This window comes from Gymnoscopelus microlampas, assembly GCF_963454915.1.
Source record: "Gymnoscopelus microlampas genome assembly, chromosome: 24".
NCBI classification, from domain to species: Eukaryota; Metazoa; Chordata; class Actinopteri; order Myctophiformes; family Myctophidae; genus Gymnoscopelus; species Gymnoscopelus microlampas.
This window is the reverse complement of record NC_139961.1, coordinates 14,944,421-14,965,984: the sequence shown is the minus strand read 5'-3', so window position 1 is coordinate 14,965,984 and position 21,564 is coordinate 14,944,421. Positions and strand designations below refer to the sequence as shown.

At 39.1% G+C, this 21,564-nt stretch overlaps 1 protein-coding gene and 1 long non-coding RNA gene across 2 annotated transcripts; both read left to right on the top strand.

The window, feature by feature from the left end:
- The first annotated feature begins 1,878 nt into the window (after window positions 1–1,878).
- Window positions 1,879–19,023, top strand: LOC311040958 (CD209 antigen-like protein C). Its single transcript, XM_084051398.1, has 7 exons — window positions 1,879–1,924; window positions 2,502–2,679; window positions 4,065–4,175; window positions 14,945–15,103; window positions 15,681–15,823; window positions 17,088–17,191; window positions 18,510–19,023. Exons 2-7 carry the CDS (start codon window positions 2,502–2,504, stop codon window positions 18,640–18,642), a joined length of 828 nt encoding a protein of 275 aa, XP_083907524.1. The 5' UTR covers window positions 1,879–1,924; the 3' UTR covers window positions 18,643–19,023.
- Window positions 5,627–6,310, top strand: LOC311040710. Its single transcript, XR_014600290.1, has 3 exons — window positions 5,627–5,731; window positions 5,974–6,077; window positions 6,175–6,310. It is a non-coding gene; the product is annotated as an uncharacterized lncRNA (long non-coding RNA).
- Window positions 19,024–21,564: the final 2,541 nt, after the last annotated feature.

Sequence of the window (21,564 nt, the reverse complement as noted above, 5' to 3'; positions counted from 1 at the left end):
GTTCATTATCATTTCTTTCTTCAAATTTGAACCTTGAGGTCAAAATCTGTGTCAGATCCTGTGTCTAAGTCAGTGGTTCTCAAACGTTTTCATGTCAAGGACCCCCAAATTGACACTTACTAGCCCGCGGACCCCCATTTGAAAATATTTGCCAGGGACCCCCATAAGAGATGATTATTTTTTACGGCTCTAACAGGGATTTTCAACCATTTTAATTTCAAGGACCGCCAGTTTGACATGCATTAGGGCTACGGACCCCCATTTAATGTCATTTATATCTCTGGGAGCCCAATTCATATTGTAAAATCAATGTCAATTTAACTCTGAGAGTGTACAAATGGAACCAAATGGACCCGTTAGGGTCCATTTGGTTCCATTTGTACACTCTCAGAGTTACAGACCCATAAGCGTCCATTTGGTTCCTATCCATCATTTAGCTGGGGACCCCCTGGAACCCCCTCAAGTACCCCCGGACCCCACTTTGAGAACCACTGGTCTAGGTGAGACATGACCTTTGACATGATCTCAATAGAAGAGCAGGGAGACAAAATACAACCACCCACAAAATACATGAAGCTATATTGTTTTGTATTGACATACTCTACCATACAGATTGGACAAACTTACATTGTATTCATTAAAAAGTTCCATAGTGCCGCTTTAAGGTTAAAGGACCCTCAGTATCTGCTCCAGTGAAACAACAGATCCTGTGTAATTTATTAAATAAAGCTTGGACTCTGTGCAGATCAACGTGTACACAATGACATTCACTCTCTACACTGAATGGAATTTGAACTAAAAGGATAACTGAGGTGACATTATGCTCACTGTTACAATACAATGGCCATTGTATATGAATGATGCAAACAGCACTGCTGTTTCTGCTGCAGGAAATATAACAGCAGACAGGAAGAGGGGAGCTGTGTGTTTAACTCACTCTGTTGCCTGCATTGTGCAGGTGTCATTGACCACAAACTACCCATGATCAGTGGTGGAAAAAGTACTCAGATATTTCACTTAAGTAAAAGTAGCAATACCACAATATGAAAATACTCTCTTACAAGTGAAGGCCTGTGTTCAAAATGTTACTTGAGTAATAGTACAAAAGTATTGGCATCAGCATATACTTGAAGTACCAAAAGTAAAAGTACTACAATGTTTGAAAATAGCAGATCTACAAGCTCACAACGCATCACGATGTAACTCGTTGTGAGCTTGTAGATCGGCTATTTTCAAATAGCCTAGTAGTAGGTATAAAATAGGGCTAAAGTGGTTAATGCATGTTTCATAATGCAATAATGTATATCTCCAAAGTAACTAGTAACTAAAGTTTTCAAATAATTGTAGTGGAGTAAAAGTACAATATTTGTAATTCCTCAAAAGTGTACTTAAGTACTGTACTTGAGTAAATGTACTTAAATGTAGTTACTTTCCACCACTGATCATACATTGCAAGTCATTATTATATACAGTATACAATATGACAAACATGTGACCGCTATTATGAACACTAAATGAAACTAAATTTTCCTTATTTTATCTTTTTTTACTGTCTATAATCTGTTTCAATGTACTGGCCTGTTGTTTGAGGGTGCATCTGCAACAGTTGTTAAAGGAGGAGAAGAGAACCTTTCTTTAACTTTCCCCGCCCAGGATTTCACACATCTGAAAGACACATGTTGGTCACACCAACACCAAGTTCACATTCTGCAGTAAAGAGTATGGCTATTCTGCACTGTGTGTTTGCGTGCACATGTGCGTGCTGTGCGTGCACAGCACAGCACAGCACGCACATTCAGTGTCTCTAAAACTACTTGCTTTGCTTTGACAGTGTTAAAGCCAGACTAGAACAGACAGCAGGTCAGAGTGTACTGTATGCCACAACAGTGAAGCCCAATGTAGGACAACACAGATCTTGGACGAAGTGAGTATTAAGATAACATTTGAACATATTTAGAAATAGTCAGTGGTGTAAAGTAACTAAGTACATGTACTCAGGTACTGTACTTAAGTACAATTTTGAGGTATTTGTATTTTACTTGAGTATTTTCAATTTCCAATACTTTTACTTTTACTCCACTACACCTCAGAGGCAAATATTATGCTTTTACTAATTATTTGAAAACTTTAGTTACTAGTTACTTTGTAGATTTTGTTTTATTATTACAAAATACACATTAACCACTTCAGCCCTATATGCATTTAGGCCATTTGAAAATAGCCGATCTACAAGCTCACAATGCGTTGCGATGCGACACATTGTGAGCTTGTAGATCTGCTATATTCAAAATATTTTTGTACATTTGAAAACTTGTAATGGGGACATTCTGCATCATGGGTACTTTTACTTTTGGTACTTTAAGTAAATTTAGTTTTTTTTTTTTTCACCACTGGAAATAGTTGCATTATCTTGATTATAATATAATCAGCATTATATTAATATGTGCATTATTATGTACTTTTACTAATTAACTTGAGTTACTTTTCTGTTGTTCCTAAAGATGTCTGCAGATATTTCTGGCAATCCGGGCACATCAAAGCGTGTGAGGTACCATGGAGGAGTCAGGGAGGAGAGGGAGGAGGAGAAAAGAGAGGAGGAGAGCATGGACTGCATTTATGAAGAACCAGACAGTCTCCGAGACCAAGGCTCTGTCTCACAGGGGGTTACAGGAGATCAAGGTACACATTAACACCAGTGTTGATTTTGACAACAAAGTTTTATTTAGTTTTAGGATAGTCTTTTGAATACAATTACATTTAGTTTTAGTCATATTTTAGTCATCTGAAATGTTTAACTTTTTGTCAAGTTTTAGTCGACTAAATATCATAAGATTATGGTCGGCTAAATCTACAGTTGATTTAGTGGACTAAAATGTATTTTTGTGGTGGCTTGATGGCGTCGTAATAGCTGGTTTTACACTTGGTTGCCTGCTGAAAATAGCAGATCTACAAGCTCACAACGCGTCTCAGCGGACGCGTTGTGAGCTTGTAGATCTGCTATTTTCAGAGCGCAACTCCCGAGCGCAACCAAACATAAAATGACTTGGCGGGCTTAGTTCTACTGAATCGCTAGTCTAGTTTTTATTTGTTGCCAAAATTGTCAATATATTTAGTTTTAGTTTTAGTCATCGTAGCTTCGTTTTGATTTAGTTTTTGTCAGTGAAAAAAAGTAGTCGACTAACATTTTTTGTCATAGTTTTAGTCAACAAAATCAACACTGATTAACACATCTATGTGTTTCTATCTCTTCTCACATCATTGGGCTACTACAGCAGCTTGTCACCCAATATTTAAAGTATTAGTTACCAATGATTACAAGAGACATGCCACCATGTTGGATGAATGACAATCAAAAAAATATTATTAACATTAGAGCCTCAACCTCCTTGTGTTTTATTTCACCTTTCATTTCCTCATGTGCCATTTTTAAGAAAGTCTTTGCACAGTGGTGGAAAAAGTACTCAAATGTTTTACTTAAGTAAAAGTATCAATACTGCAATATAAAAATACTTTGTTACAAGTAAAAGTCCAGAATTCTAAATTTGCTTGATTAAAAGTGCAAAAGTATTGGCAGCAAAATGTACTTAAAGTACCAAAAGTAAAAGTACTAAAATGTTTGAAAATAGCAGATCTACAAGCTCACAAGCTTGTAGATCGGCTATTTTCAAATAGCCGAGGTATAAAATAGGGCTAAAGTGGTTAATGTATGTTTCATAATATCATCATTTATATCTGAAGAGTAACTAGTAACTAAAGTTTTCAAATAATTGTAGTGGAGTAAAAGTACAATATTTGCCTTGGAAAAGTACAAATACCTCAACATTGTACTTAAGTGCAGTACTTAAGTAAATGTACTTAGCTACTTTCCACCTCTGCAATCGCATAGTAATAAGATGAATATTCAACTACATCAGAGGTATGAACTTTTCTGCAGAAATTGAAGATTGAAGGGGTTCTGAGTTAATTTGACCAAATCACTTAATGTGAATTCACCCAGTTTATTGAAATGAAACATTGAAGCTGATCATATTAAAGTTCAGCTCTATTGTACTATCATCCTCCAGTTGTCCAGAGAGAACTCACCATCTACAGAGACATCGTCAGGGCGTGTGCAGTGTGTCTCACGCTGCTGTTTGCTATATTCACAGTGAGAACCGTAGACATGGCCATGGACTGTGAGTATCAGAGGGTCAAAGGTCAAATTAATGCACTAACTACAATAAAATGACACTTGTGTCTCACACAAGAACTCTCAAAGAAAGAATAACACACATCCTCCGTTTCTTATTGGTGCTGAGCCAAACTGAAAAAACAGAATAATGATGGCAACTCATTTAAAATGCTCCAATTTTATTCACAGCACAGCAGCAATATACAATGTTTCGACAAAAAGACCGCAAGGTCAAAACTGTGAATAAAATTGGAGCATTTTAAAGTGAGTTGCGAGCCCCCATCTTGTTTTTCACACAAGAACTCTACCATGCTTAACTCTTGATAGTGTGTGTTCCCTAGTAATTCATGATACATATATTCACATAAAAAACACACCTGAACAAGGTGGTTCTTCTTCTCAAAGCTCCTTTTACACACAGATGCATGACACGTTTGGTTCTTTGCAGATAAATCAGCCAACCTGACACTGGAGAGAGAGCAGTTCCAGTCCAGATATGACAACCAGACCCTTAAGATAATCCAGTTACAAACTGAATTAAACCAGTGTCGAGGCACAGCAGTTGAGACAGGTAACAAACCTTTTTTAAGTGATATTGTTTTGTGTTATTGTCATAGATATTATTATTGATATTTTAATCATTGTCATGGATGTAGTGCTGTAGAAGTTGTGTGATATCTAATTTATATATCTATATCTCTATCCATCTATAGGCTACCGCGTGTGTGTGTGTGTGTGTGTGTGTGTGTGTGTGTGTGTGTGTGTGTGTGTGTGTGTGTGTGTGTGTGTGTGTGTGTGTGTGTGTGTGTGTGTGTGTGTGTGTGCATATAATACTATATTACTGCATTACTGTCCTCTTTATGTTGACTCTTAACAGTGTGTCTCTATATCTCTATTCACTGGCCCTAAATGTCTACTCAGTAGTGTAGTGTCCAGGTTCTGTTTAGTGCAGGCTGCTATGTCACGTTGAGACACAAGGGGGCAGTGTTTAATAATCTGTCATGATATGTGATGAGCAGCAGAGTTCTAGGGCTATGAAAAACAGGTCACATGTGCAAGAGGAGTGTGAGCATAATGTGTGAGTGGCATTTAGAGTTTATGAAATACTAGATAAACATACATACTGTACATATTTTAAAAGAGGTACAGAAACAACATATATAGAATAAATAAATACGTTTATCATCCACTAACCCCTAGACATTATTATCCCAACTATCCCATCCCAATCACTAGTCTTTTTAATGTTCTGTGTATTGAATATGCCTACTATACAGTATGTGTCTTTTTAACAGTTGTCATTTTGGCCAGGTCTCACTTGAAAAAGAGATCTCTGATATCAGGTATAAAGGTTAGACATGATAATCATTAGGCCTACATTGAAAATCCATCACTAAAACTCCTGTTTGGTGTTTAGTCAAGTCCTGTCCCTGTGGATGGAAGACGTTTGAAGACAGCTGTTATTACAGATCTACTGAAGAGAAGACCTGGGAGGAAAGTCGAGAGCAATGTGTGAAGGCAGGAGCACATCTGGTGATCATCAACAATGAAGAAGAACAGGTTAGTGCATCAGTGTGTGTGTGTGTGTGTGTGTGTGTGTGTGTGTGTGTGTGTGTGTGTGTGTGTGTGTGTGTGTGTGTGTGTGTGTGTGTGTGTGTGCGTGCGTGCGTGCGTGCGTGCGTGCGTGCGTGCGTGCGTGCGTGAGAGAGAGAGAGAGAGAGAGAGAGAGTGTGTGCGTGCGTGCGTGTGACCTGAATGTATTAGAGAATGTTGATTATGTTTAATAATCTACAAATGTTCAGGAGTTCATCAGAGGGTTGAGCCAAGGAGATGTATTATCTTGGGTTGGTCTGAAAAAGACCGAGGAGAAATGGACATGGGTGGACGGGACACCACAGACAACAGGGTGAGACATTTTAGAAGTTTTTCTATTGTCATTCAAAGTCACTGTATGTGAGTTACTGAGTGGATGTAGTTAATAAATGATGCTGTTTACTCTGCAGGAACAGGGTCAGTGGACAGTATGGTGACTGTGCATACTACTGGCATGGGATTGGAGAATTGAGTTCTACATCATGTTCATTTCAAACCTTCTGGATCTGTGAGAAGTTCTTTACTGATTAACTTCATTGATGAACCAGCAGCAAATTGTTCTGCATTGTGAAGATGTATTAGTAATCAGTAGTGAAACTGAGACAAACTCAAACTTTTTGTATCCAAAATCATATAAATACAAACCGCATGTTTATTAATTTTGCTTTAAGGACACTGTTATGTTTACACCATCAATTTGGAAGTAGTGAGTAGGAACTCACAAGTGTGAACACTGTTTGTTGAATGTTGACTACAGTTCACATTCAACACCATTGTGTCCTCTAAGCTCACCACTAAGCGGAGACCCAGGATTCAACACCACCCTGTGCAACTGAATCCTGGACTTTCTGACAGAAAAACCCCTGGTCACAGGCTGTGTCGATACAATTGATTTACATTTTGCTTTTATTCTATTTCACAACACATTCTTTTGTACTGTTTATTTTTTTATTTTGCCTGTATTAGGGTTTATTGATCTATTATGTTACGTTGTTGTCACACTTTTTAGGGCGTTAAGTACAATAATGTCACTATCTGTAATGTTGCCACATTTGTATCATAAATAGGCTACATGTGACAAAAACATACTGTTGCATTCCGATGATTTATTGTATTGTATCCAAGGTTTTGTATGAACTTGTAAACTGTGCAGTTTGAATAAAAGTTTATTTTAACAAATCTGTATGTTACTTTTAACTCTATGGTATGGTAGAGTATGTTAATACGATATTATTTATATTGTCATCTGCACATCAGCAGTGGTTTTTGCTCTTCTATTGACAAAACAATGTCACGTTGTCAACAGTAGGCAGTCAATAACAATGCCACACTCATCAATATATGTGTATAAGTAATTGCCATACAATTAATACATATTAGAAGAACATCATCATCATCATCATCAGTGCTCATTAAAAAAACTGTATTACTGTCTTGGCTAATGTCACAATAGCTAAAAGAATTACGGAAGTTGGGCTTCCTCGCACCAACCTTTCTGAAAATAGCAGATCCACACCAAGCTCACAATGGGTCGCAATTACTTTATGGCTTGTAAATTGGCTGTTTTCAAATTTCCGAAGTATAAAATAAGACTGAAAATATATTTTCTGTTTACTAAAGAGCTGAAGAGGTGGGAGATCCTGTTACTGAACACTCCATAGCAATGATTACTATCAGAATATAGAGCTTTTTAACACTTATTTTAAGAACAAAAATAAAATATCACTTAGATAAAAACGTAACATTTGTTCAGCAAGCCTTTACAGTAAAAGTGTACAATAGCCTTCCATTTTGCATTCTGCAGTCAGTGTCGTAAGCCACTGTGCGTGTGCACTGCGGTCAATGTGTGATCACATATTTAATATGAACAACAACGTTTGTTCTGAGGCGGATTCTACAAATGCCTTCTAAATCAGTAGTTCTCAAACTTTTTCACCTGACACCTGATGCTTTCCCGGTTTTAATGGGTGAAAGTGGACAAAGAGTTTATTATACAGAAACAAGGTATTGCCTTTCCTGCATATTTATTCAGCAAGCCTTTACAGTAAAAGTGTACTATAGCCAAATATTTTCAGTCAGATGTCATAATATATAAAGTATACAAACTGTCCATTGTACATTCTGCAGTCAGTGTTGTAAGCCACTGTGCACTGCGGTCAATGAACAACAGCATTTGTTCTGAAACTTTCCTCTGCTGCTAAAACCCCGCGAACATCCTGTTTTGTGCGTGCGCGTGTGTGTGTGTGTGTGTGTGTGTGTGTGTGTGTGTGTGTGTGTGTGTGTGTGTGTGTGTGTGTGTGTGTGTGTGTGTGTGTGTGTGTGTGTGTGTGTGTGTGTGTGTGTGTGTGTGTGTGTGCGTGTGTGCGTGAGTGCATTGTATTATTTTTGTTCAACTCTCTCAGTGACTGCGAAACTAGTAGCTGTATTTTCCGTTGCAGAACAGCACTCATTGAGAGGAAGGCGCTCGGGTGGCGCAGTGGTTAAGCCCCTGTCCACCACCACAGAGGTTTGAATCCACCGTGGTGCATCCGGTTATGCAAAAACAATTGGGGGAGTCAAGTTTGGGGGTGGGTAACCCGGTAGGGAGGGTGATATTGGTCATTGCACGTACTCCTACGGGCTGGGACGGCACCTGTCAGCAGGGAGTGTTGGGCGGGAGGAGTAGGACGAAGGCCCTACGTCCGCCTGGTGGGGGCTCCTCACTGGCAGGTGAGTCAGTAGGATACAACAGCAGTGACAACACACAGAAATGTGTGTGGGGAGGAATTCATTGGAACTGAGGTGACCGTATGGGATGAGGTGTGTAGGTGTCATTCAAGGCCATGAGGGGGCACAGAAACTGAAGGTGATCTTAACCACTTCACAGGATACATGTGTAATCTTTAGTATCAGCCAATATTGAGGATGGGTGTTACAATAATATGTGGTAAAAGAAAAGCCAGTGCTTGCAGTTAGGGACATCTAGACAACAGCTTGATACTAAAGAAATTGGTGGGTTCTGCAATTCCTTAAGAATGTATCGTGTTCTACGTTTTTATGAACAAATGAACTCGCAAAGCAATATTCTTGTCACGATAAGGCTCAGAAACGGGTAAGGATCCAAAATGCAGGAACACACAGGAAACCAAGAGTTGAACTTGAACCAAACTTTACTTAAACACTTGCAAACAGAAGTATAGCTCACAGGGAAGATAAAATAGCAACTCAAGTTCTCCCACTCTGACTGAAACTAAAGAATAACAAACAAGCAACTAAATCACACAACCACACCCATTAAATACCCAACGTCTCAATTAACCCAAACAGTCACCGCTGGGGACCCCAGGTGGAACACGTCTCCCAATCAAGGCCGCACAGAGAGGGGAGGGGGTGAACAGAACCTCTGGGCAAAGACACTACAGGGCACACTAATAACAGGGAAGCGGGACACGATCGTGACAATTCTTGTCTATTAACATGTTTGAATGGCCAAAACTGTAAGGACATGTACTGTACACAAATAGCCTACTTTTAAATGAATGTATTCTCATGAAATTTGGTTCAGTCTTTAACAGACACCTCTCAAAGTTGGAGGACCTATATGACCCAGTAAAACTGCAGATCCTGTGTTTATTAAATAAAGCTTGGACTAGGAGATCCACATTACATTATTACATTACAGTGCATTTAGCTTTAGCAGATCCAGACGCTTTTATCCAAAGCAACTTACTATAAGTGCATTCAACATAGGTACTGTAGGGAACGAAACTACTAATCACCGGAAGTCTTAAGTGCATTATCTTCTAAAACAAGCAACTAAGAGTATACCTAGCGCTAAGGTAAAAGTGCAATATATCAGCTACCTATTTTCTTAAACAGATGAGACAAAGAGGAAATCAAATGAGCAAGAGCTAAAACCACTAAGTCGAATAAACAAGATCCAATAAAACAAGAGCTCGTAACAAATAATTGACAACAAGTAGGCAAGGCTAAGAGGAAGGGTCAGGGTAGTTTTTCCTGAAGAGGTGGGGTTTCAGCCTGCGACGAAAGATGGGCAGTGACTCTGCTGTCCTGACATCAGTGGGGTGTTCATTCCACCACTGTGGGGCCAGAACAGAAAAAAGCTGTGACCGTGTAGATCGGCCAGAAGGACCACTGAGCGACGAGGCAACTAGTCACCCTGAGGCGGCAGACCGAAGTGGTCGGGCAGGGGTTTTAAACTGGATGCGAGCCACTATGTGGAGCCAGTGTAGAGAATGGAGAAGGGGAGTTGTGTGGTAGAACTTGGGGCGGTTGAACACCAGAATCCACTCTCTGTGAATATCAATGGGATGCCATGTCATGTCAAGTGTATGTCATGACTGGGGCGGCAGTGGCTCAGGGGTAGAGTGGCCGGGTAGAGTGAACTGGAAAACTGCAAGGTTCTCAGTTCGATTCCGGGCTGGGGCGCTCCCCTAGAGTTAGTGTCGAAGTGTCCTTGAGCAAGACGCTGAACCCCTAATTGCTCCCGATGAGCAGGTTGGTGCCTTGCATGGTTTCCTCTGCCATCGGTGTATGAATGTGTGTGTGAATGGGTTAATGGCACAATCAATGTAAAGCGCTTCGGATAGAAACGCTATATAAATGCACCATTTACCATTTACCATTTATGACTCATATCAACAATAAAATACACTTAACACACTGTATGGAATTGTATGTATGAATACTGAAGTGACATACTTTATGCTTTCTATTGTAATACAACAACCACTTAATGCAGCAAAATCAGCACTGCTGTTTTGTTGCACGAAATATAATAGAAGACAGGAAGAGGGGAGCTGTAGCTCTGTTTCCTGCATGAGAAAGAAAAAAAGGTGAATGCGGTGTCATTGACCACAAAGTACCCATGATGAGTCCTTATTTGTGAAATAAATGTACATAATACATTGCTAATTATTATTATCATCATCTATAATACCACAGTGTCACCGCTATTATGAACACAACTAAATTGAACTCTCTTTATTCACTATAATCTGTCAGAATGACTTTACTGGCCAACATCCACAGCAGTGGTTGGGGGGAGGTGGTGAGGTTTCGTTCACGATTACCCGCCGAGGATTTCACAGAATTCGACCGCCTGAAAGCCATAACTCTGTTTGTTACGTCAACAGCAAGTTTCCACGTATAGTCTGTGGTCAAGAGTCTATTGCTTATTCTGCACTGTTGTGTGTTTGTGTGTAGTCTGTGCACATGCATGCATGCATGCACATTAACAAGTGTGTCTAAAACTATTTGCTAAAAGTCAATTCTGCAACAAGGAACCCCAATGTAGGACAACATAGATAACGGACAAAGTGAGTAAGATGGATAACATTTCTAACACATTTTGAAAAAAAGTGCATTATTGTAATCACTTAATGCGAGTGGTGGAAGAATTACTCAAATTGTGTACTTAAGTAAAAGTATCAATACTGCAATGTAGAAGTACAAGTCTGGTGTTAAGAATTTACTTGAGTAAAAGTACAAAAGTATTGGCATCAAGATGATGATAAAGTACCAAACAGTAAAAGTACCGAACGTTTGAAAACAGCAGATCTACAAGCTCACAAGGCGTCGCATCGCGACGCGTTGTGAGCTTGTAGATCTGCTATTTTCAAATAGCCTAGGTATAAGATAGGACTAAAGTGGTTAATGTATGTTTTATAATATAATAATTTATGTCTGGAAAGTGAATAGGGTGAATAAGGTTTTCAAATAATTGTAGTGGAGTAAAAGTACAACATTTGCGTCTGAGATGTAGTGGAGTAGCAGTAAAAGTATAGACAACTGGAAATACTCCAGTAAAGTAAAAGTACCTAAAAATTGTACTCAAGTAAAGTAGTAGTACTTGAGTAAATGTGCTTATAGTTACTTTACACCACTGCACTTAATGCACAATATCGGTATGTATATTATTAACACATACTTTTACTAATGATCTGTTCCGTCCTTCCTTAAGATGTCTGCAGATACTTCTGACAAGCCGGGCCCATCGAGGCGTGTGAGGCACGCTGGAGGAGACAGGGAGGAGAGACAGAAGGAGAAAAGAGAGGAGGAGGAGAGAGTGGAACGCATTGATGAAGGAGCAGAACGTCTCAGAGACCAAGGCTCCGGCTCGCGGGGGGTTACAGGTACACAGTAACACACTTATAGTGTTTCTCTCTGTCTCAGTGGTGGAAAGTAACTAAGTACATTCACTTAAGTTAAATGTTGAGGTATTTGTACTTTACTTTTTCCAGATATAAATTATGATATTATAAAACATACATTAACCACTTTAGCCCTATTTTATGGCTATTTTCAAATATTTTTGTACTTTTACTTTTGGTACTTTAAGTATATTTTGATGCCAATACTTTTGTACTTTTACTCAAGTACATTTTGAATTCTGGACTTTTACTTGTAACGGAGTATTTCTATATTGCAGTATTGGTACTTTTACCTGAGTAAAAAATGTGAGTACTTTTTCCACCACTGCTCTCGCTTCTCACTTCACCCAATATGTCTTGTGTTTTATTTTTCCTCTCATTTCGTTGTGTGGCATTTTAGATGAAGTCATCATTGCATGTTGAAGACATGCTCAGATGCATTATTGTACATCAGGCATATGAACCTTTCAGCAGAAATTAACCCATTAAGACCTGAGAAGATTCTTAATTTTTTTTTCTAAATCCTAACAAGTTTTTTGAAAAAAAAAAAAAAGATTTTCGAGATTTTTCAAAAATAGCAGATCTACAAGCTCATAGCGCGGCACTCGGTGCCGCGCTATGAGCTTGTATATCTGCTATCTTTGAATAGCCAAAGAAATCTAAAGTGACACAGATGCGTTCCAGGTCTTAAAGGCATTCTGAGTCCAATATACCAAATCACTTAAAGCTGCACATGTGTAACTTTCCTCCTCTACCCCGGATTTGAACCCGGATCTCCTGCCAAAGTGCTGAAATGTTTACCATTGAGCTAGTAGAGCCTGCCTGCTTGCTCGGGGGATACAATTGAATCTTGACCTTCGTCAAAATTTGTGTCAAACCAGAAACAGGATCGTGTCAAAGGTTGTGTCTCACCTAGACACAGGATCTAAATGTCTTAATAGAAGAGCAGGGAGACTAAATACTACCATCCAAATAAGTTATATTGTATTAACATACCGTCACCTTGCTAAACTAATGGCCCAAGTCATTTTTTAAGTTTTTCAGGAAAAATAAAAAACAGATCCAAAACAAAACTATATGATATTTCTTAATCATTTCACCCAAAACGTTCATAACAAATGATGTCTATTAAAATAAAAATAACACTGTCTGTCAGTTAAGTAACATAAGAGTTTTTAAATAGGCCAAAATAAATTCAGATTTAATCCCATTTAAACCTAAATCACAAAACCATGTGATTTAGGCCCAAATAAAATGTCTATATTGGCCTAAGTCACACTAGGGAGTTAGGCCATTATACTAAAAGGGGAGTGAACAGCATGATCCTTTTCAATTAGGAGATGGGCGATTTTACCAGAGGTGGCCAGTGTCATGAGGAGCTGACTTAGGCAAAAATATAATTTTCCTCAAAAAATGAATTAGGCCATTAGTTTAGCAAGGTGACGATACTCTACCATGCAGATTGAACAAAATTACATCTAATGCATGAATAAAAAAAGTTACATAGTCCCGCTTTAACTATATACTATTCACGCTGTTCTTTGAATTAAAGCATTTAAAGGGATAGTTCACCCAAACAATTATTTTTTTTCTATTTTTCTCGATTAGTCACCCCATGGAGACTTTTTTTTGATTTTTGTCGCATTCCTAAACCAATTTTTTTGATGACCATCGTACCGGTAGGAGACACAAAGGAGACTCTCTGTGTCTCCTACTGGAACTACCGCTGCCGGTCATCAAATTATTGGCTTAGGAATGCGACAAAAACAAATAAATATCCATAAATTCAAGTCTCCATGGGGTGACTAATCGATAGAAAAAATGTTTTGTGAACTATCCCTTTTAAGCTGATCATATTAAAGTTGAACTCTATTGTACTAATATCCTCCAGTTCTTCAGAGAGAACTCGATCTCCAGAGAGAGGTCGTCATCCAGAAGCAGCTCACCATCCAGATAAACATCGTCAGAACGTGTGCGGTGATTCTCACACTGCTGTCTGTTCTATTCGTGACCAGAACCGTAGACATGGCCATGGACTGTGAGTATCAGATGGGTCAAAGGTCAAATCTATGCACTTACACCAATACAATGACACTTGTTTCTCACACAAGAACCCTATACCATACTTCAGGGGTCTTCAACGTTTTCAGGCCAAGGACCCCCTTGCTGAGAGAGAGATGAAACAGGGACCCCCCTCTATATTGTATAAAATTGTGTTTTGTTTACTTGGTCTGTTCTTTTTTCCCTCTACACCAAACACCTCTTTGCCAAAAATAGCAGATCTACAAGCTCACAACGCCTCTGCGAGGCGTTGTGAGCTTGTAGATCTGCTATTTTTGGCTAAAGTTCTCCTCAGAAAAGTTCTATCACACAAAGATTTGGCGGACCCCCTGTAGTAACTCTGAGGACCCCCTAGGGGTCCCGGATCCCCTGTTGAAGACCCCTGCCATACTTAGTTAACTATAGTGTGTGTTCCCTACAGTGGTTTCCCAAACGTTTTAGCTCAAGACCCAAAAGAAAAAATTGGACGTTTATCGGGGACCCAAACTAGTGAAAATAGCAGATCTACAAGACAAATCACAACGCGTCGCTTCGTGCCGCGTTGTGAGCTTGCAGATCTGCTATTTTCACTACTTCGTAGACTTTTTTATCTTTTATTTATGCAAATGATTTGATTTATTTGTTTTGATTTATGAAACACTTTTGGAGTTGATTTCTAATGGATGAAAAGTTGTGATTTAACCTTTTTAAATCTTTTGAAATAATATAGATGTTTTTTTTTTATGTAGGAAGCGAAAAAAGGGGGATATAAAAATACCGACCCATAAAACTTGGTCCGCGACCCAAAAATGGGTCCCAACCCACTGTTTGGGAAACAGTACCCTAGTAACTTTATCATATTGACATAAAAAACACACCCGATCAGGAACACTTGAATCTCCTTTTCCACACAGATGCTTAAGTTGGACCTCATCATGAGCAGTAGCAACAGCTGTGTTTATCGACACCTTGATGTGTCCTTTTGCAGATAAATCGGCCATTAACAACCTGACCCTGGAGAGAGAGCTGTTCCTGTCCAGATATGACAACCTGACCGTGCTGTGCCAGACCATACACGGCGACGACCTGACGCTGAAGATAACCCAGCTGGAACGTGAATTGAGCCGGTGCAAGAGAGAGAGAGCAGGTGAATGTACAGACAGACAGACAGACAGACAGACAGACAGACAGACAGACAGACAGACAGACAGATGCTTACCCTTCACTACTTCCCTGAGTAATTGTCTTCTTATAAATACTCTACTACTGTATGTCAGGGGTCTTTCAAGAGGGGGTCCGGGACCCCTAGGGGGTCCTCAGAGCTACTATAGGGGGTCCGCCAAATCTTTGTGTGATAGGATTTAGTTTTTTTTACATTAAACACTTGAACCCTAGAATTCCTTTTCTGAGGGGAACATTAGCCGAAAATAGCAGATCTACAAGCTCTCAACGCCTCGCGCTGCGAGGCGTTGAGAGCTTGTAGATCGGCTATTTTTGGCAAAGAGGCTATAGGTGTTGAGGGAAGAAATTGCAGACTAAGTAAAAAAAAACTTGAATCTGAAACACAATTTCATACAATATAGAGTAGGGGGTCCCTGCTTCATCTCTCTCTCAGCTAGGGGGTCCTTGGCCTGGCTGAAAACGTTGAAGACCCCTGCTCTATGTCTTGATTATCTGTCAGTATGATAGGAAATCCATCTCTAAAACTCCTGTCTACTGTTCAGTCAAGTCGTGTCCCAGTGGATGGAAGCAGTCTGGATGCAGCTGTTACTACAGATCTACTGAACAGAAGACCTGGGTGGAGAGTAAAGGAGAATGTGAAAAGACAGGAGCACACCTGGTGATCATCAACAGCAAAGAAGAACAGGTTGGTGTAGTAGGCCTATCTGTCTCTGCGCGCGCGCGAGCGTGCGTGCTTATCAGTTGTGGAAAAAGTACTACATTTTTTTACTTAAGTAAAAGTATCAATACTGCAATATAGAAGTACTCTGTTGAAGTAAAAGTCTGGTGTTCAAAATGTACTTATAGTACCTTGAGTAAAAGTAGGCTACTCATTATGCAGAATGTCCCTTCACATTTTCAAATGTATACAAATCTTTTGAAAATAGCAGATTTGTGAGCTTGTAGATCTGCAAAATTTTCAAAAGGCTGAAATATATATACAGTAGGGCTGAAGTGGTTAATGTATGTTTTGTAATAATTATCAAAATCTACTAATAAAGAGTAACTAGTAACTAAAGTTTTCAAATAATTGTAGTGGAGTAAAAGTGCAACATTTGCCTCTGAGATGTAGTGGTGTAGAAGTAAAAGTATTGGAAATTGGAAATACTCAAGTAAAGTACAAATACCTCAAGATTGTGCTTAAGTACAGTACTTGAGTACATGTACTTACAGTAGTTACATGTACTTTCCACCACTGTGCGTGATTATGATGCTTGTGATGCTTTCTTTATGTAATGTAATGTAGGCTACTCTATTGTCTGCTTGTTTTTTATGTTTTGGGGGGGATTGCGGATGTAAATTAGCATCTTTGCTAAATCCTGTGTAAAGTAAAAAAGTTAAAGGTAGGGTAAGTGATTTTCTTTGGTTAAAATAAGTGTTCAATAGCTCTATATTCTGATAGTACTCATTTCTATAGTGTTTGTTCAGTAAAAGGAGTCTCCTTGTCTCTCCAGCTCTTTATAAAACAGAAAATGCATTTTCAGTTTCATTTCAATTTTATCCAATCAGGATAGATAACTCAATCAGGATATAGATTAAACAAGTAAAATTGGAAGTGATGACACTTAGAAATGAGCAGGCAAAATTGGAACTGGAACGCTATAAAAAATGAAGCTTAAAAATGGGTACTTTCTCCTGATTGGCTGAGATTTTGACACCTACCGGAAAATTATTATCTGTTGTATTTTCTGTTCATTAAAGAGCTGGAGAGACGGGGAGACTCCTGTTACTGAACAAACACTCTATAGCAATGATTACTATCAGAATATAGTGCTTTAACCTTCTAACAAAATACTTTTTGTTTTAACCCAAAAATATCACTTACCCTACCTTTAAGTAAATCATTATAGTGAAGATCTAAATGTATTATTATAAAATTAATTATGGTTCAATCATGTACAAATGATCAGGACTTCATCAGTGGATGGAGTGGTGAGGGTGACGTATGGATTGGACTGCAGAAGAGAGAGGGGACCGCCTGGACGTGGGTGGATGGAACAGCACTGACCACAAGGTGAGACACTTTAGACCAGTGGTTCTTAAACTTTTTCATGTCAAGGACCCCCAAAATGATATGTATTTGGCCGCGGACCCCCATCTAAAAATATTTTGTTCCAGGGACCCAGAAGCAAAGATTTGACTTACAAATGTTCGCTTAAAAAAAAAATATATATATACAAAGGTTTGCACAAATGTTCAACATTTTTCAAAAAAATAGCAGATCTACAAGCTCATAGCGCGGCACCGAGTGCCGCGCTATGAGCTTGTAGATCTGCTATTTTTGAATAGCCAAAGTATAAAAGGTTAAAGGGGTTAAAATGATTGTGATGCTATATTAAGACATCTTGCTGGGTACCCCCTGGAACCCCCCTAAGGACCCCTGGGGGTCCCCGGACCCCACTTTGAGAACTAATGCTTTAGACGGTCTTCTATTGCAATTCTATCCGGTGGTGGAAAGTATCTGAGTCCATTTACTTAAAGAACGACTTCACCCATTTTCAACCTGTCTTCATATAATTGGTCCTCACTAATGCTGCTCATGATTATATGGCACCATTTCTGTTTACTCAGTCTGTGTCTCAGAGGAGGGCTTTGGTCCTGTGTGGACGACAGCTCAGAAACCCGTCTACCAGTGACATCATCGATGGGGAATCCAAGCTAATAGAAACTTCAGGCTTTCTATTCCTGGAAAGTTAGCAGCATGCTATGGAAGCTATTGTTCTCGCGTTAATAAAAATCAAAATATAATAAATCTTGAAGTAAAAAAAAAACCCTTCCTAACGATGATGTCACTGGTAGACGGGTTTCTGAAGTGTATACTAGTTACTTTGCTCAAGTGCTTCTACATTGCAGTATTGATACTTTTACCTAAGTAAAACAGCTGAGTACCTTTTCCACCACTGATTCTATCAAAGTCCCTGTATGGACTAATCTGAGCTCCCAGAAGTTTTCGCCGGCGCGGCGAAGAACTTCTGGGCCAGAGCCCTGGTATTTGTGGGCGGAATGTACCTTACGCTCTGAATCTGAGCGGACACGCCTCTTACCGGTCTGAGAGCTGTGCAACTCGTCTAAAAAGTCCGACGAGAGGCAAACAGCAGTACACAACAATGGCGGCCGAAATTTCTCAAGGGGAAATTGCTTCCCGTCGATCCTATTTAGATGCAACACCCACTGCATGTGGATCCCGCCCCCTTTTCTTCATTGGCTGTTGATTTGAATCACAACGCAGTGGCCGCGCCCCTGCTGTCCAAGCTCCGACGCTAACCCTCCCAGACTATGTATGGACTGACTGAGTGGATGTGGTTAAATGCATGATGTGGTTTACTCTGCAGGTACTGGGGCAGCGGAAAGCCTGGTGGCTACGTTTACTGGGACTGTGCATACTACCAGAGCAGTGATGGAAAATGGTCCGATAAGGGCTGTTCATCAGAGAAAAACAACTGGATCTGTGAGAAGGATCTGTGAAGAGTATTTACTTCACCCCAAAAAATGACTTTTTTTCTATTAATTACGATTTTTTTCCCCCTTCGTTTTTGTCTCCTATACCGGAGACTTGCAATAGCAGCTTGGTGTTCTGCTTTGTGGAGTTGGTGATTAGTATGAGGGAAATGAGGAAACACTCAAACATTGTATTGTCCGGAAGTACCAACTGTCGTATCCATCATCCAGTTTTGGTTTTGACAGCAAATTTTGATTTAGTTTTAGTCATAGTCTTTGGAATATAATTCCATTTAGTTTTTGTCATATTTTAGTCATCTGAAATGTTTTACTGTTAATAGTCTAGTTTTAGTCGACTAAATATACAGTTGATTTGGTCGACTAAAATGTGTTTTGGCGTACCGTAATGGCTGCTTTTACACTTGGTTGCATGTTGAAAATAGCCGATCTACAAGCTCACAACGCGTCGCAGCGCGATGCGTTGTGAGCTTGTAGATTGGCTATTTTTAGACCCTAACACCGGAGTGCAACCAAACATAAAATGACTTGTCTTTTAGTTCTACTGGATCTCTTCTCCACTAGTCCCTCACTAACATTTTAGTCTAGCTTTTATTTGTTGACGAAATTGACAATATTTTTTAGTCTTAGTTTTAGTCATCATAGCACTTCGTTTTTATTTAGTTTTCGTCAGTGAAAAAAGGTAGTCGACGAACATTTTTCATCATAGTTTTAGTCGACGAAATCAACACTGCCATCATCATCACATTAATACAAGAGCCTATATGTGGTATGTGCCTGGACAGCGGGCGGACCTGAATCCTGGACTTTCTGACAGACAAACCCCCAGGTCACAATCTACCACTCTGTACATACAATTAATTTACATTCGGTTTTTTTTATTCATTCTATTTTGCAACATATGCTATTCGTACTGTTTTTTCCCTCTCTTTTGTTTTTATTTCATGGCTTTTTGATCATCTTACTGTTAATTGTATTGTCATCACACTGTTGAGGCTTTAAGTACAATAATTTCACTGCCTATATTGTTGCCACAGTTGTATTATAAGTCAATGGGAATGGAACACACAATATGGGACCAGGTTATGGGTTGATTGACAGCTGTTGCAGTTTATATCAGTTTTATATCAGTTTATTTTCCTAATAATGATGACTCAATCAGGCAATCTGGTACACACTTCCCCTTTTTGAGATTGACCTCTGACCTCCGAGTAACTGACAACATTGACGTGTCACCATGGTCATTTAGTGCACTGTTCCATGGAAGAGAGAAAAAAATACAAAATAAAAATCGACATCTATATTTAACAATCAAACAGCAGTGGTGGAAGAAGTAGCCTACTCACATTTTGTTCTTTAAGTAAAAGTATCAATATTGCAATGTAGAGATACTCTGTTACAAGTAAAAGTCTGGTATTCAAAATGTACTTGAGTAAAAGTACAAAAGTATTAGCATTAAAATGTACTTAAGTAAGCTACTGAAAGTAAAACTCATTTTGCAGAATGTCCCATTTCACAAGTTTCCAAATGTATGAAAATGCTTTGAAAATAGCAGATATATTGCAGCGGCTATTTTCAAATGGCCGAAATGTATATAGGGCTGAAGTGGTTAATGTATGTTTTGTAATAATAATCAAAATCTACAAAGTAACTAGTAACTACAGTTTTCAAATAATCGTAGTGGAATAAAAGTACAATATTTGCCTCTGGGATGTAGTGGAGTAGAAGTAAAAGTACTGAAAATTGGTAATACTCCAGTGAAGTTAAAGTAATTCAAATTTGTACTTAAGTACAGTACTTGAGTAAATGTACTTATAGTTACTTTACACCACTGAAAAGCACCGCTCTTTTGATGCATGGAACATACAGACAGGAAGGGGGGAGTTCACACTGTTTCCTGCATTGAAAAGTACCTATGATGTTCAGTCATTATTTGTGACATAAATTACTAGTTATTATTATCATCTACAATACCACAGTGTCACCGCCATTATGAACACAACTAAAGTGATCTCTTTTCTTAATTTACTCTCTAGTCTAATCCGTCAGAATGACTTTATCGGCCAGTTGGGGGGGGGGGGGGGGGTAGAGAGGTTTCATTCACGATTACCCGCCCAGGATTTCACAGAATTCAACCGCCTGAAAGACTGTGCCTGTAGACTGTGCACATGCATGCATGCACCTTTGTGTGTTTAAAGCCATTTGCTTTGGTTCAGAGTCGGAGATAATCGACAAAGTGAGTAAGATAACATTTAAACATATTTAGAAATATTGCATTATTGGTATTTTCTTTTTTTGGTTAAAAAGGTTAAAGTACTATATTCTTATAGTAATCATTGCTACAGAGCGTTTGTTCGGTCACAGGGGTCTCTCCAGCACTTACAGAATATACGTACATTCAAAATTTACATTCAAGATTTTTCAAAAATGTTCAAATATAGCAGATGTACAAGCGCGCAGTGAGCGTGCATATTTTCTATTTTTTAAATTTTTTGAATAGCCAAAGCAAAAATCTAAAATGACACAGATGCTTTCCCGGTTTTAATGGGCTAGAGGAACCGAGGCACAACAGGAAAGTGTAGATATTATTGGATGGAAATTGGGCCTCTTCCTTACTTCCTTCACAGGTGTTACCAATGATACTAATGAAGGCCCTGTGGCCTGTTCCATTCCATGTAGCACAGTGGTTCTCAAACATTTTAATTTTTAGGACCCTGAGAGCTTCATATATATCACTTCATATATATAACTCTGAGAGTGTACAATTGGAACCAAATGGACCCTTATGGGTCCATTTGGTTCCATTTGTACACTCTCAGAGTTACACACCCCGCAAGGGGCCATTTGGAACCCCCTCAAGTGTTTCCAGTGAGCCAACATGCACAATACCAGCACCCTGACTCTGTTCGACCAGAATGGAACAAAGCCTTC

Excerpts from the sequence above, each read along its gene's own strand:
- LOC311040958 (XM_084051398.1), top strand. The coding sequence starts at position 2,502 with ATGTCTGCAGATATTTCTGGCAATCCGGGCACATCAAAGCGTGTGAGG. Across the intron at positions 4,176-14,944 it reads CGTAGACATGGCCATGGACT|ATAAATCGGCCATTAACAAC; the intron begins GTGAGTATCAGA and ends GTCCTTTTGCAG. Across the intron at positions 17,192-18,509 it reads GGAACAGCACTGACCACAAG|GTACTGGGGCAGCGGAAAGC; the intron begins GTGAGACACTTT and ends TTTACTCTGCAG.